General features: G+C 63.8%; 2 protein-coding genes across 2 annotated transcripts; both read right to left on the bottom strand.

Moving 5' to 3' along the window:
* Nucleotides 1–5,682: 5,682 nt before the first annotated feature.
* Nucleotides 5,683–7,548, bottom strand: LmxM_30_0950_1 (uncharacterized protein; the record flags this gene model as incomplete). The annotated part of the gene is made up of 1 exon (XM_003879488.1): nt 5,683–7,548. The coding sequence occupies one exon, from the start codon at nt 7,546–7,548 to the stop codon at nt 5,683–5,685; it is 1,866 nt and encodes a 621-aa protein (XP_003879537.1).
* Nucleotides 7,549–13,296: 5,748 nt separating this feature from the next.
* LmxM_30_0960_1 (uncharacterized protein) lies at nt 13,297–15,162 on the bottom strand (the record flags this gene model as incomplete). Its single annotated transcript, XM_003879487.1, has 1 exon — nt 13,297–15,162. One exon carries the CDS (start codon nt 15,160–15,162, stop codon nt 13,297–13,299), a length of 1,866 nt encoding a protein of 621 aa, XP_003879536.1.
* Nucleotides 15,163–15,170: the final 8 nt, after the last annotated feature.

The following is a 15,170-nucleotide window of genomic DNA, read 5'->3' as shown; positions in this document are numbered from 1 at the left end:
GCACAGCCCCCGGGGAGCAACCCCTCGGACGTGCACGGGCGGCATCCACGGACACCGCGAAGCAGGGACACTCAATCACAGGAGACGCAGCGGCGGCACGTGCGCCGTGCTGGGGACAAGAGCTGCGCACCCGCACCGCCTGCCCCACACAGGTGTCGATGGCGGTCGCGGCCGGGACACGGCCACCGGCGCGTACTCGAGTTCCAGCACCCTTTCGCAGCCGCAAGTAGCGCCACCAGCGCATCCGAGGCGAGCGCCCGCATGTGCGCCGCAACGAGCTTGCCGACATACACCCGTCGATAGTCGCTGGCCGCATTCCGCAGGAGCCCAAACATGGCATCCACGTGCCCCCGGCACACCGACATGCACGGCCTTCTGCATGTGGGGAGCCGTCACGGCGGCGTGCGCGCCCGTGTGCGTGTTTGGGGGGTGGGGGAGGGGGCTGCAGTAGCCCATCAGAGAAGACTGCTAGTGGTAGCGACAGCTTGCCTCCACGAGCGCCAGCGTCGACAAGATAGACGCCGTGCGCGACACGCGCCGCCGCTCCCGCTCGCTGGCTCGTGCGCTGTCTCTGCCTGCCCCTGCAGCATCGTGCCGCGGCACAGCAGCAGCAGCAGCGATCCCCAGGCCCCGACCCCTGCGGTGGCCGACAAAGACACCGCCATCGCCGAGGCTCTCCTCCCTCCACAGCGTCGTGCAGCGCAGCAGAATGCGAGTGTGGCTGGTAGCAAACAGGCAGTCGCGCGCGGCTGCAGACACGCCAGCGCAATATCCACCACCAGCCGCGAGAAGCCCAAGATGCCCCTCAGGCGGCTGGTGAGAGGCAGACGGATGGCCACGGGGCTCGCCTCCCGCGCCCGCCGCGCCGCCTCAGAGAAGCGGGCCTCCACCTTCGGCGCTACCATGAGTGACTTCCGCATTCTCACTAGAGAGACAAACGCCCCAGCCGATCCCCGCACCGCAGCCGCCTCGGTACGCCGATCCGCCGCTCAGCTGCTCGCTGTCCTTTCGTCCCCTCACGCCCGCAGGCGTCCCGGCAACGCTGCAGCTCGCTTTCCATCGAGTCCACACGCGCGCCTTTGCATGGAAACACGGGCTGCAGCACTTCGTCACGCTTTGCCACAGCCGGGATCAGCGGGCCCCAAAGTTACCGGCCGGCGTCTTCGTGTAGCGCCTGCGCAAACCACGGCCCCGACAAGCTAAAGCGGGCCTGTTGTACTCCCGCCGCCCATTACGAAGGCAGGCCCGCACCGCCACTGCCGTTTGCATCAGACCGAGGCGAGCTCGAGAGCGACCAACCACACAAAAGGGAAAGAAACGTGCAACGCACCTATGCGGAGGCAACGGCGGTGGCGCTGCCTGGCGCTCGCGTGCCATGTGGCGACCAGGTGCACGACAGGAGACGGGTGTGCGCGTCAGTGAGACGGCCACTCGGAACGGAGAGAGAGAAGCAGGAGCGGAGCACAGAAAGTGCACAAGAACAGCAAAAGCGGCGACGACAGGCGCCGCCCCCTTGAACACACAAGCCGAGACACACACGTTCCGTCGGAGCTGCGTGTCGCCAGCTGCGCAACACACACTTGTCATTTGCATCCCTTAGCGTCCCAGCGGCAGCGGGGGCAGACACAGAAAAACCGAAACAGGAGAGACAAGGCCTTTCCCGCCCCCGCTTCCAAGCCCCGCCCCCCCCTCTGCCGCGTCCCCATTCATCCACGACCGCCGGCGGCGAAGCAGCCCTCAGCAGATCCGCCTGTACAACGTGTCCGCTCTGCCCCACCGCCTTTACGCTCCGCCGTGCCCCTGTCAGCCACGGGCGAAGCGTGAGGGCGTACAGCCGTCCGCCACACGGCGTCCCCTGTACAGGGCGCCTGCATCATCCATGCAGTGAGGCCGCCGCAGTCCAATAGATCGCAGAGCTGCGACGGCCACCGCTCACGTTTCTCTGTTGTCGTGACTCGCTCCGCAGATATGCCGTTCATGAACAAGCACAAAGAAGGAAAGGGAAAAACGCGGCCGCCACCTGCACGCACCATCGCGGTGTCACACCCACACCAGCCTCTCGCGCTGCTTTCGGGGAATGGCTTCGGATAGGCAGAGCACACAGCTTGCAGTCCGCCTCTCACATGCGCACGGCAGGGGCGGCCGTGGAGGGAAGGGCGCGATTGCATCGATGGGCACAGCGAAGGGAAACAGCCTCGATCGGAAACGAAAACAAGAAAAACGTCCGCAACAAGGCGATGGGCAGCGCAGAGAGAAAAGCGGACGCGGAGCTATGAGGGTAATCACAGTGAGCTGCGGTACTTCCGCATACCGGGGGAGGCAGGAGAACGGGGCCCTACGCAGTCAGAGGCAGTGAGAATGCCCCTTGAGTGCACGTGGCAAGGTTGCTTCCTGACTCCCCCTCCCTCTGTCCTCGCACGTCCCTGGGCGTGATTCCTGCTGCTCCGCGCCTCCGCCCACAACTCCACACCGCATCACGTCCACTCGGTGGGAGGAGGGAGAGAGTCGAGGAGGGGACGAAGAAAAGGACGTAGAAGATACGACACAAACAGGAGGGGGAGAGCGAAACAAGAGAGGGGGAGGGGGAGGTGCAGGACAACGCGAGATGAACGCACAAGAAAGACAGACAAGGAGGACAAGGAGGAGGGGGGAGAGACAACGGCAGACACAGCCCAGAAAAGAATACACCGCAGAAGCAGCGCGCTCCGCATTCACGCTCACCCGCATGCGCGTCTCGAACGCCGTCGCCCCCACTTACCGCCTCCCCAAAAAAAAAATTCACAACACGTGAAGGAGGCGCACCGTCGAGGGGGCAAGCGACAGAGAAGCTAGACACCTGCACAACGCATTTGCGAAGCGCGAGGAGACACTCGCTTTTCATCTCTTATCACTTAGCGCTGCATGTGCAGCCCAATACAATAATTCCATGAAAACAAAAGACAAACATAAAGCGTCACCATTGCTACACATATGAACTTCGACGCGCAAACTACTATGAAAACTTCGACTACTGTGCACACACAACCGCGGCTCGCCAACCTTCGCAGGCACACGGCTGTGCCCTCGCCGTCCAGCACGACCGGACCTGCCGTCGAGCCGGGCCACGCGCCTAGCGGGGTCCCCTCGTCCTCCCTCGCACCTCCTCCGGATGCGCGCTGCACCACAGGCGCGACGCAGCCACGACCGCCAGCGTCACCGGCGCAGCGCCAGCGCAGCCCTGGCCGCCGCACCAGCTGTCCGCAGCCAGCACCCAAGGCCAGGTCGCAGGCTGCCTGGCGTCCCCACAGAGCAGGCGCTCGGCCCCCATGCCACCACGCCGTGGCCGGCGTCCTCAGGGGAGGCACGGAGTAGCCGACTCGAAGGTCGGAATTGAAGACAAGAAGCCTCTTCCGTATGCTTGGGTGCGCCACGGTATGGGGATGGGACGGTGAGACCCGCGGCAGCAGCCGCTCAGGTGCCGCCACTCACACTGCGCAAGGAGAAAGCACATCGCAGCGGAGAACAAGAAACGAGAGGCAGGAGTCGAGCAAGCAATACAAGCCTCTATAAGATGGGAATCGACGCTGCGCCGCTCCCTTCCCTCTACTTTGGGTGAGCAGCCACGAGCGGAGCGTGGAAAGTAAACTTCGCCGGGAAGACACAGGAGCCACAACCGCCACAGCTGCACCGGGTTTCGTCCGCCATAGTGGTGATCGACGGCGGCAGAGATGTTCATGATAGACACAAAGATGAGGACGAACAGCCGACCACAAACTGGCGCACTTTCCGAGCACAGGTGCACCACATGTGTGTACAGCCCGCGTGAGGATGAAGAGAAAACAAAAATTAGCTTCCAGAAAACACATTCTCCCACGCCGCATCCGCGACGCTGTCGCAGACAGTGAAACAACATCGTGATATAGGATGAGCTTATATACAGGCACGAGCACAGCGCGATTCTGCTTTTTCACAATATGTCCCTCCACCCTGAACACGCCAACCAACAGCCACACACAACCGCGGCTCGCCAACCTTCGCAGGCACACGGCTGTGCCCTCGCCGTCCAGCACGACCGGACCTGCCGTCGAGCCGGGCCACGCGCCTAGCGGGGTCCCCTCGTCCTCCCTCGCACCTCCTCCGGATGCGCGCTGCACCACAGGCGCGACGCAGCCACGACCGCCAGCGTCACCGGCGCAGCGCCAGCGCAGCCCTGGCCGCCGCACCAGCTGTCCGCAGCCAGCACCCAAGGCCAGGTCGCAGGCTGCCTGGCGTCCCCACAGAGCAGGCGCTCGGCCCCCATGCCACCACGCCGTGGCCGGCGTCCTCAGGGGAGGCACGGAGTAGCCGACTCGAAGGTCGGAATTGAAGACAAGAAGCCTCTGCCGTATGCTTGGGTGCGCCACGGTATGGGGATGGGACGGTGAGACCCGCGGCAGCAGCCGCTCAGGTGCCGCCACTCACACTGCGCAAGGAGAAAGCACATCGCAGCGGAGAACAAGAAACGAGAGGCAGGAGTCGAGCAAGCAATACAAGCCTCTATAAGATGGGAATCGACGCTGGGCCGCTCCCTTCCTTCTACTTTGGGTGAGCAGCCACGAGCGGAGCGTGGAAAGTAAACTTCGCCGGGAAGACACAGGAGCCACAACCGCCACAGCTGCACCGGGTTTCGTCCACCATAGTGGTGATCGACGGCGGCAGAGATGTTCATGATAGACACAAAGATGAGGACGAACAGCCGACCACAAACTGGCGCACTTTCCGAGCACAGGTGCACCACATGTGTGTACAGCCCGCGTGAGGATGAAGAGAAAACAAAAATTAGCTTCCAGAAAACACATTCTCCCACGCCGCATCCGCGACGCTGTCGCAGACAGTGAAACAACATCGTGATATAGGATGAGCTTATATACAGGCACGAGCACAGCGCGATTCTGCTTTTTCACAATATGTCCCTCCACCCTGAACACGCCAACCAACAGCCACACACAACCGCGGCTCGCCAACCTTCGCAGGCACACGGCTGTGCCCTCGCCGTCCAGCACGACCGGACCTGCCGTCGAGCCGGGCCACGCGCCTAGCGGGCTCCCCTCGTCCTCCCTCGCACCTCCTCCGGATGCGCGCTGCACCACAGGCGCGACGCAGCCACGACCGCCAGCGTCACCGGCGCAGCGCCAGCGCAGCCCTGGCCGCCGCACCAGCTGTCCGCAGCCAGCACCCAAGGCCAGGTCGCAGGCTGCCTGGCGTCCCCACAGAGCAGGCGCTCGGCCCCCATGCCACCACGCCGTGGCCGGCGTCCTCAGGGGAGGCACGGAGTAGCCGACTCGAAGGTCAGACGCATCATCAGCGGCGCATCTGAGTGCGACTGGAGGTGCTCGCGTACAAGTGAGCAGGCACACATGGTCCACGAGCGAGTGGCAGAGAGGAGCGAGAGAGAAAGCAAAAGAACAGCGGCGGCTCACATCATCCGAGGCACCGGAGAAAAAACACGCGAACGAAACATCTGAAAAAGCAGCAAACAGAAAGCGGTAAGCGGCCTCAGCAGCACGCCGGCGGCACGCGTCGTCGCTAAACCAGTCGCACAGTTCTACTACACGCAGCCACGAGGAGAAGCCAGCAACATCCACGTCACGAAGGCTGCACCAAAGAACGCATGGGCCTCCGACGCGCATCAAAACAAGGAGGCAAGGTGACAGCGCGTTCCCCTTACCCTTCCAGATGCTTTTGCAAGATGGATGCCATGATGTGCCACTCGGTAGAGCATGGGCCGTATAGTCCCAGAACAAGGTTGGTCACGTTGTTTATGAACTCAGCGCTCTCAGGGATACCCGACATCTTGCGTAGCATGGATGCGAGAAGCAGTGAAGGAAGAGCGACAGCGCATGCCTCCTCCAAGCAAAGGGCGACGCACGTACGCTCATCGGTGAGATGGAGGTCCGTGTTGATGTACCGCCGCTTTTTTATCAGCCTCTCCTCGCACTTCTTCGTAAGCGCATCCCGCTTCTCGGCACCAGCGCTGTCCTCCGATCTCCGGGGGTTCCGGTGTGAGCCGGGCACTGCAGCACCGCCGTCCCCTGGCACAGACACAGCAGCACTGCCCCTCTGCCAGTGGATATCGGCAGTGGCTGCAGGCAGGTGAAGCTGCTCATGCTCCGCCATGGTGGCATAGTGCGCAAAGGTGCTCTTTCCAGGCACAAACCCGGGCAGCGACTTCTTCAGCATGTACAGACTGCACCCAGGTACGATCACGAGTCCAGTATCGAAGTTCCACCTCGTGTAGTGGTAGCTCAGGCGCTCTGCGGGGGAGCGCAGCTGCACCTGAGAATGACGGCTCACGTTCTCCTGAACATTCAGACGAACATTGCGAGCCAGGATCAGCGGAATCAGCGCTGACTGCGTAGGGGACCACGGGTAGCCGGAGGCGTACAGGTGGCGGTGCTGATCGCTGCCAAAGGAGAGAATCTTCTGGCTACTCATGTGGGAGCTGGCACCCATCGAGCTGAGACATTCGCGGTCGAAGTTCGACGGCTTCGGCAGGCTCGTCATGATCAGCCGACTCAGGTACTCGTTCGGGTACTCCTCCGCGAGGTCCAAGACCAGCCGGCTCACCATGTCCAGGTGCTCCACAATGTTGGCGTGAACGCGATTGGCCTTCCTCTGGTCCGTCAGGCAGCTGTAGCTCCGCAGCAAAACGCAGCAGTAGTTCACAAGGAAGACAAGACAGTAGTAGCGGCAGTTCGCCTCCAGCAGCTGAAGAGTGAAAAGCAGCGACGCCGTGCGATCGATCGTGCGCCACTTCTGCTGCCCTTGATCGGAGCGGTGCGAGTCGGAGTTTAACTGGGCAGAGAGCTCGGCGACGCCCGTGGCAAGGTTCAGGCTGCGCACCTTCGCGTAGTCAATAAAGCCACCACCGTCGCCGAGCTTGGCCTCCTTCCACAGCGCCAGACAGTGCAGCAGCATCTGAGTGTGGGTGATGGTGAAGATGCAGTAGCGCGCGCCGAGCCCAGTGACCTTCTCCACGTGTGCTGTGGAGGGGATCAGCTGTAGGTACGTGTGCCCAATATCAGCGAGCAACCGATAGTAGTCCATGATGTCAGTCAGGTCCCCATCAAGCGGCAGGAAGACGTCGACCACCTTGGTATCGCACACGGGCGGTGCACCGTTCGTCCGTGCGTCCGCCTGCCCCGCAGAGTCGCCGCCGTCGTCCCTGTCACCGCTGCTCGGCAGCTCGTCTGCCTTGTCCGTCACACTGCCCTCAAGCACGGTCTTCGGCTGCACATCGTTGCACGGGCCCAGCGGGCCGTCAACGGCCGGGCCTGCGTCGACGTCCTCCTCCACACCGTTCTTCGACAGCGACGCGCCGCCGCCCTCGAAACCGGCGCGGCGCTCCTTCAGCAGCACCGCCTTTGTGAACGTGTCCCAGAAGTTCCGCCCGGGGTGCCGTGTCAGCGCCTGCACAAAGTACACCTCCGACACGGTGAAGCGGCCTTCTTGCGCGGCCTTCACGCCGCGGTAATACACCTCCGGGTGCCCCTCGCCCTCCAACGGCACCGACGACTGCCTGTTGCCCATTCCAGCGCGGACACCTTGGGCAGAGCGGCAGGCAAGGGCAGATGCGTAAAGGAGAGCGGTGCGCGGAGTGGCCGGCGACGGCACGCGTCAACGGTGCAGCCGGCGGTGGAGGGAGGGGAACCGCGGTGCGGTGGAGAGCAGAGGAGGCGCGGGGAGGGCTCGTGGGAGCAACGCGGAAAACGAGAGGCACACGGACGCTGTTATTTCAGCTGCTCTCAAGCACAAGGCAGGGGGGGCGGGGGGACAACGGGAGGCGTGGGGGAGAGCAGGATGGAGGCATGGACCGCATGCTTCACGGAGGGAGGACAGCAGCAGAGGCAGGCGCCACAGCAGGGCTGTAGCAGCACAGGCACTAAGAGCCACAGCACCGCGGATCCACATTCGGCGCCGCCTGTGTGAGTGTGACGCGCGCGCAGTCGCAAGCCGACTCACGTGCGGCAGCATACAATCCGGTGGTCCCGGCGTTCTGCCTACGGGCTGTTTATGTCAGTCGGGTGCGCCGCTCACGCATCGCCACGGGCCATGCGGGCTACTGAGTGCGACTACCCTCGAGGAAAGCGAGACCGCCGATTGGCCTCGTCACGCACGCAAAGGAACAACGAAGAGGGAGGAGCACAGGCGCAGTTCGATTCCCGCACAGCCCTCCCCCCTCTTCCGCCCTCGAAGCCAACGACGTCGTGCGGCTGAAAGCAGTCTCTTCAGTCAGCGTGGGCGGAGGAGAGCCCGTGCGAGGTGAGGCAGGCACGGCACGGTCCGCGAAACGGGACCGCACCGGTACGACATCACGCAGCCAAAGCCACCGGCGCATCACACGCCGTGACCGCTTTGCAGCACAGTGTAATGCTGCAGAGAAAATAGGCGGAGGTTCAAAGGTCACGGAGCCCGGCCACAGGCGCGGAGCCAAGCATTACAGTCGGCAGACTTTTCCGTGGGCGTGCGGGACGTGCAAGAGCCACAGGCACAGGGACACCGCGCAGTGCGTGGGAGCAGGGGCAGCGGGGAGAGCGGCGGCATGCCAGGCTCATGCGCGTGCGCCGGCCCGGACGATCCAGCCGGGGATGGAGGAAAGCAACAGGCGCGAGAGAGCAGCACACGCACGGCCAGAGGGGAAGAAGAGGGGACAACAACGCGAGGGGCGCGAAGCAGAGGAGGCGCACGCAAAGTCGCGCCCACCAAGCCAACACAAGCCCCTCGCTGGGCAGGCAGAAGATGAGGGCGAAAAGGGCCTGCCGCAGCTGTCTCTCACCCTTCCGCTGTTGCGCTTGGCACACCTCGGACGCTGCGCCGCGTGCACGGTGTGCGGGAGAGTGCAGCGAGATGAGAGCACCACAAGGGCGATGCAGCGGCAAGCCGACACCACAAGCGTGCACGTCAGTGCCCAGACCGAAGGCGACGTTGACCGGCAACGCACGAGGGTGCTGCGGTCGGCCAGCGTGCACATCACGGCGAAGAAGCGCGCGCAGAGGGAATAGCGGCAACACTGAGGTGGGCGACCGCCCGCCGAAAAGAAACCGAGCGGGTCTCACTTGCCGCGACCGCCCATCAGAGGCTCCGCCCCAGTGCGCCGCGTGGCATGACTACGTCCGTCGACGCCGGGCCGCGCAGCGTCTCCGCCACATCCGCCAGCGCCTGCGCGTAGGGCGGAATCGCCCGCCAGTGACCCTGCCACCGTGCGCAGCACAGCCAGCCATCGCGGCGCCACATAGGCACAGCAGCGCAAGCGCGTGCTCGTCGCTCAGGTGGAGGCCTGCGCCCGTGGCGCCGCCACCGCCGAGCGCCTTCTCTCTGCACCTCTCCACTAGCGCCGTGCGCGGCGCGGGCGTCGGGGCCTTGACAGCATCATCGGCCTGTCCCAGGTGGGCATTGCTAGCCGCTCCGTCGGCTCGGGGGCCCAGCACGGCGGCCGCGGTGCCGTCCACGACCGAGTGCACAGGCGACGCCGTCACGCGGCCCTCGTCGGCAGCGCGTGTCGTCACCCCCCCCCTCCCCCTCTCCCCGCGTGCCTTTGTGCCCCTCCCCCGCACAAGCCCCCGGGGAGCAACCTCTCGGGCGTGCACGGGCGGCATCCACGGACACCGCGAAGCAGGAACACTCAATCACAGGAGACGCAGCGGCGGCACGTGCGCCGTGCTGGGGACAAGAGCTGCGCACCCGCACCGCCTGCCCCGCACAGGTGTCGATGGCGGTCGCGGCCGGGACACGGCCACCGGCGCGTACTCGAGTTCCAGCACCCTTTCGCAGCCGCAAGTGGCACCACCAGCGCATCCGAGGCGAGCGCCCGCATGTGCGCCGCAACGAGCTTGCCGACATACACCCGTCGATAGTCGCTGGCCGCATTCCGCAGGAGCCCAAACATGGCATCCACGTGCCCCCGGCACACCGACATGCACGGCCTTCTGCATGTGGGGAGCCGTCACGGCGGCGTGCGCGCCCGTGTGCGTGTTTGGGGGTGGGGGAGGGGGCTGCAGTAGCCGATCAGAGAAGACTGCTAGTGGTAGCGACAGCTTGCCTCCACGAGCGCCAGCGTCGACAAGATAGACGCCGTGCGCGACACGCGCCGCCGCTCCCGCTCGCTGGCTCGTGCGCTGTCTCTGCCTGCCCCTGCAGCATCGTGCCGCGGCACAGCAGCAGCAGCAGCGATCCCCAGGCCCCGACCCCTGCGGTGGCCGACAAAGACACCGCCATCGCCGAGGCTCTCCTCCCTCCACAGCGTCGCGCAGCGCAGCAGAATGCGAGTGTGGCTGGTAGGGAACAGCCAGTCGCGCGCGGCTGCAGACACGCCAGCGCAATATCCACCACCAGCCGCGAGAAGCCCAAGATGCCCCTCAGGCGGCTGGTGAGAGGCAGACGGATGGCCACGGGGCTCGCCTCCCGCGCCCGCCGCGCCGCCTCAGAGAAGCGGGCCTCCACCTTCGGCGCTACCATGAGTGACTTCCGCATTCTCACTAGAGACAAACGCCCCAGCCGATCCCCGCACCGCAGCCGCCTCGGTACGCCGATCCGCCGCTCAGCTGCTCGCTGTCCTTTCGTCCCCTCACGCCCGCAGGCGTCCCGGCAACGCTGCAGCTCGCTTTCCATCGAGTCCACACGCGCGCCTTTGCATGGAAACACGGGCTGCAGCACTTCGTCACGCTTTGCCACAGCCGGGATCAGCGGGCCCCAAAGTTACCGGCCGGCGTCTTCGTGTAGCGCCAGCGCAAACCACGGCCCCGACAAGCTAAAGCGGGCCTGTTGTACTCCCGCCGCCCATCGCGAAGGCAGGCCCGCACCGCCACTGCCGTTTGCATCAGACCGAGGCGAGCTCGAGAGCGACCAACCACACAAAAGGGAAAGAAACGTGCAACGCACCTATGCGGAGGCAACGGCGGTGGCGCTGCCTGGCGCTCGCGTGCCATGTGGCGACCAGGTGCACGACAGGAGACGGGTGTGCGCGTCAGTGAGACGGCCACTCGGAACGGAGAGAGAGAAGCAGGAGCGGAGCACAGAAAGTGCACAAGAACAGCAAAAGCGGCGACGGCAGGCGCCGCCCCCTTGAACACACAAGCCGAGACACACACGTTCCGTCGGAGCTGCGTGTCGCCAGCTGCGCAACACACACTTGTCATTTTCATCCCTTAGCGTCCCAGCGGCAGCGGGGGCAGACACAGAAAAACCGAAACAGGAGAGACAAGGCCTTTCCCGCCCCCGCTTCCAAGCCCCGCCCCCCCCCCTCTGCCGCGTCCCCATTCATCCACGACCGCCGGCGGCGAAGCAGTCCTCAGCAGATCTGCCTGTACAACGTGTCCGCTCTGCCCCACCGCCTTTACGCTCCGCCGTGCCCCTGTCAGCCACGGGCGAAGCGTGAGGGCGTACAGCCGTCCGCCACACGGCGTCCCCTGTACAGGGCGCCTGCATCATCCATGCAGTGAGGCCGCCGCAGTCCAATAGATCGCAGAGCTGCGACGGCCACCGCTCACGTTTCTCTGTTGTCGTGACTCGCTCCGCAGATATGCCGTTCATGAACAAGCACAAAGAAGGAAAGGGAAAAACGCGGCCGCCACCTGCACGCACCATCGCGGTGTCACACCCACACCAGCCTCTCGCGCTGCTTTCGGGGAATGGCTTCGGATAAGCAGAGCGCACAGCTTGCAGTCCGCCTCTCACATGCGCACGGCAGGGGCGGCCGTGGAGGGAAGGGCGCGATTGCATCGATGGGCACAGCGAAGGGAAACAGCCTCGATCGGAAACGAAAACAAGAAAAACGTCCGCAACAAGGCGATGGGCAGCGCAGAGAGAAAAGCGGACGCGGAGCTATGAGGGTAATCCCAGTGAGCTGCGGTACTTCCGCATACCGGGGGAGGCAGGAGAACGGGGCCCTACGCAGTCAGAGGCAGTGAGAATGCCCCTTGAGTGCACGTGGCAAGGTTGCTTCCTGACTCCCCCTCCCTCTGTCCTCGCACGTCCCTGGGCGTGATTCCTGCTGCTCCGCGCCTCCGCCCACAACTCCACACCGCATCACGTCCACTCGGTGGGAGGAGGGAGAGAGTCGAGGAGGGCGACGAAGAAAAGGACGTAGAAGATACGACACAAACAGGAGGGGGGGAGCGAAACAAGAGAGGGGGAGGGGGAGGTGCAGGACAACGCGAGATGAACGCACACGAAAGACAGACAAGGAGGACAAGGAGGAGGGGGGAGAGACAACGGCAGACACAGCCCAGAAAAGAATACACCGCAGAAGCAGCGCGCTCCGCATTCACGCTCACCCGCATGCGCGTCTCGAACGCCGTTGCCCCCACTTACCGCCTCCCCAAAAAAAAAATTCACAACACGTGAAGGAGGCGCACCGTCGAGGGGGCAAGCGACAGAGAAGCTAGGCACCTGCACAACGCATTTGCGAAGCGCGAGGAGACACTCGCTTTTCATCTCTTATCACTTAGCGCTGCATGTGCAGCCCAATACAATAATTCCATGAAAACAAAAGACAAACATAAAGCGTCACCATTGCTACACATATGAACATCGACGCGCAAACTACTATGAAAACTTCGACTACTGTGCACACACAACCGCGACTCGCCAACCTTCGCAGGCACACGGCTGTGCCCTCGCCGTCCAGCACGACCGGACCTGCCGTCGAGCCGGGCCACGCGCCTAGCGGGGTCCCCTCGTCCTCCTCCGGATGCGCGCTGCACCACAGGCGCGACGCAGCCACGACCGCCAGCGTCACCGGCGCAGCGCCAGCGCAGCCCTGGCCGCCGCACCAGCTGTCCGCAGCCAGCACCCAAGGCCAGGTCGCAGGCTGCCTGGCGTCCCCACAGAGCAGGCGCTCGGCCCCCATGCCACCACGCCGTGGCCGGCGTCCTCAGGGGAGGCACGGAGTAGCCGACTCGAAGGTCAGACGCATCACCAGCGGCGCATCTGAGTGCGACTGGAGGTGCTCGCGTACAAGTGAGCAGGCACACATGGTCCACGAGCGAGTGGCAGAGAGGAGCGAGAGAGAAAGCAAAAGAACAGCGGCGGCTCACATCATCCGAGGCACCGGAGAAGAAACACGCGAACGAAACATCTGAAAAAGCAGCAAACAGAAAGCGGTAAGCGGCCTCAGCAGCACGCCGGCGGCACGCGTCGTCGCTAAACCAGTCGCACAGTTCTACTACACGCAGCCACGAGGAGAAGCCAGCAACATCCACGTCACGAAGGCTGCACCAAAGAACGCATGGGCCTCCGACGCGCATCAAAACAAGGAGGCAAGGTGACAGCGCGTTCCCCTTACTCTTCCAGATGCTTTTGCAAGATGGATGCCATGATGTGCCACTCGCTAGAGGCAGGTCCGTAAAGTCCCAGCACAATACTCATTGCATCCTTCAAGTACTGAGCGGCGTGAAGGGCGCCACAATGTTTTTGTATGATGCAACAAAGAAGCATGGAGGGCAGAGCGATAGCGCATGCCTCCTCCAAGCAAAGGGCGACGCACGTACGCTCATCGGTGAGATGGAGGTCCGTGTTGATGTACCGCCGCTTTTTTATCAGCCTCTCCTCGCACTTCTTCGTAAGCGCATCCCGCTTCTCGGCACCAGCGCTGTCCTCCGATCTCCGGGGGTTCCGGTGTGAGCCGGGCACTGCAGCACCGCCGTCCCCTGGCACAGACACAGCAGCACTGCCCCTCTGCCAGTGGACATCGGCAGTGGCTGCAGGCAGGTGAAGCTCCTCATGCTCCGCCATGGTGGCATAGTGCGCAAAGGTGCTCTTTCCAGGCACAAACCCGGGCAGCGACTTCTTCAGCATGTACAGACTGCACCCAGGTACGATCACGAGTCCACTATTGAAGTTCCACCTCGTGTAGTGGTAGCTCAGGCGCTCTGCGGGGGAGCGCAGCTGCACCTGAGAATGACGGCTCACGTTCTCCTGAACATTCAGACGAGCATTGCGAGCCAGGATCAGCGGAATCAGCGCTGACTGCGTAGGGGACCACGGGTAGCCGGAGGCGTACAGGTGGCGGTGCTGATCGCTGCCAAAGGAGAGAATCTTCTGGCTACTCATGTGGGAGCTGGCACCCATCGAGCTGAGACATTCGCGGTCGAAGTTCGACGGCTTCGGCAGGCTCGTCATGATCAGCCGACTCAGGTACTCGTTCGGGTACTCCTCCGCGAGGTCCAAGACCAGCCGGCTCACCATGTCCAGGTGCTCCACAATGTTGGCGTGAACGCGATTGGCCTTCCTCTGGTCCGTCAGGCAGCTGTAGCTCCGCAGCAAAACGCAGCAGTAGTTCACAAGGAAGACAAGACAGTAGTAGCGGCAGTTCGCCTCCAGCAGCTGAAGAGTGAAAAGCAGCGACGCCGTGCGATCGATCGTGCGCCACTTCTGCTGCCCTTGATCGGAGCGGTGCGAGTCGGAGCTTAACTGGGCAGAGAGCTCGGCGACGCCCGTGGCAAGGTTCAGGCTGCGCACCTTCGCGTAGTCAATAAAGCCGCCACCGTCGCCGAGCTTGGCCTCCTTCCACAGCGCCAGACAGTGCAGCAGCATCTGAGTGTGGGTGATGGTGAAGATGCAGTAGCGCGCGCCGAGCCCAGTGACCTTCTCCACGTATGCTGTGGAGGGGATCAGCTGTAGGTACGTGTGCCCAATATCAGCGAGCAACCGATAGTAGTCCATGATGTCAGTCAGGTCCCCATCAAGTGGCAGGAAGACGTCGACCACCTTGGTATCGCACACGGGCGGTGCACCGTTCGTCCGTGCGTCCGCCTGCCCCGCAGAGTCGCCGCCGTCGTCCCTGTCACCGCTGCTCGGCAGCTCGTCTGCCTTGTCCGTCACTCTGCCCTCAAGCACGGTCTTCGGCTGCACATCGTTGCACGGGCCCAGCGGGCCGTCAACGGCCGGGGCTGCGTCGACGTCCTCCTCCACACCGTTCTTCGACAGCGACGCGCCGCCGCCCTCGAAACCGGCGCGGCGCTCCTTCAGCAGCACCGCCTTTGTGAACGTGTCCCAGAAGTTCCGCCCGGGGTGCCGTGTCAGCGCCTGCACAAAGTACACCTCCGACACGGTGAAGCGGCCTTCTTGCGCGGCCTTCACGCCGCGGTAATACACCTCCGGGTGCCCCTCGCCCTCCAACGGCACCGACGACTGCCTGTTGCCCATTCCAGCGC

Source organism: Leishmania mexicana, contig 11, assembly GCF_000234665.1.
Source record: "Leishmania mexicana MHOM/GT/2001/U1103 WGS CADB00000000 data, contig 11, whole genome shotgun sequence".
NCBI classification, from domain to species: domain Eukaryota; phylum Euglenozoa; class Kinetoplastea; order Trypanosomatida; family Trypanosomatidae; genus Leishmania; species Leishmania mexicana.
This window is presented reverse-complemented; position numbering and strand designations above follow the sequence as displayed.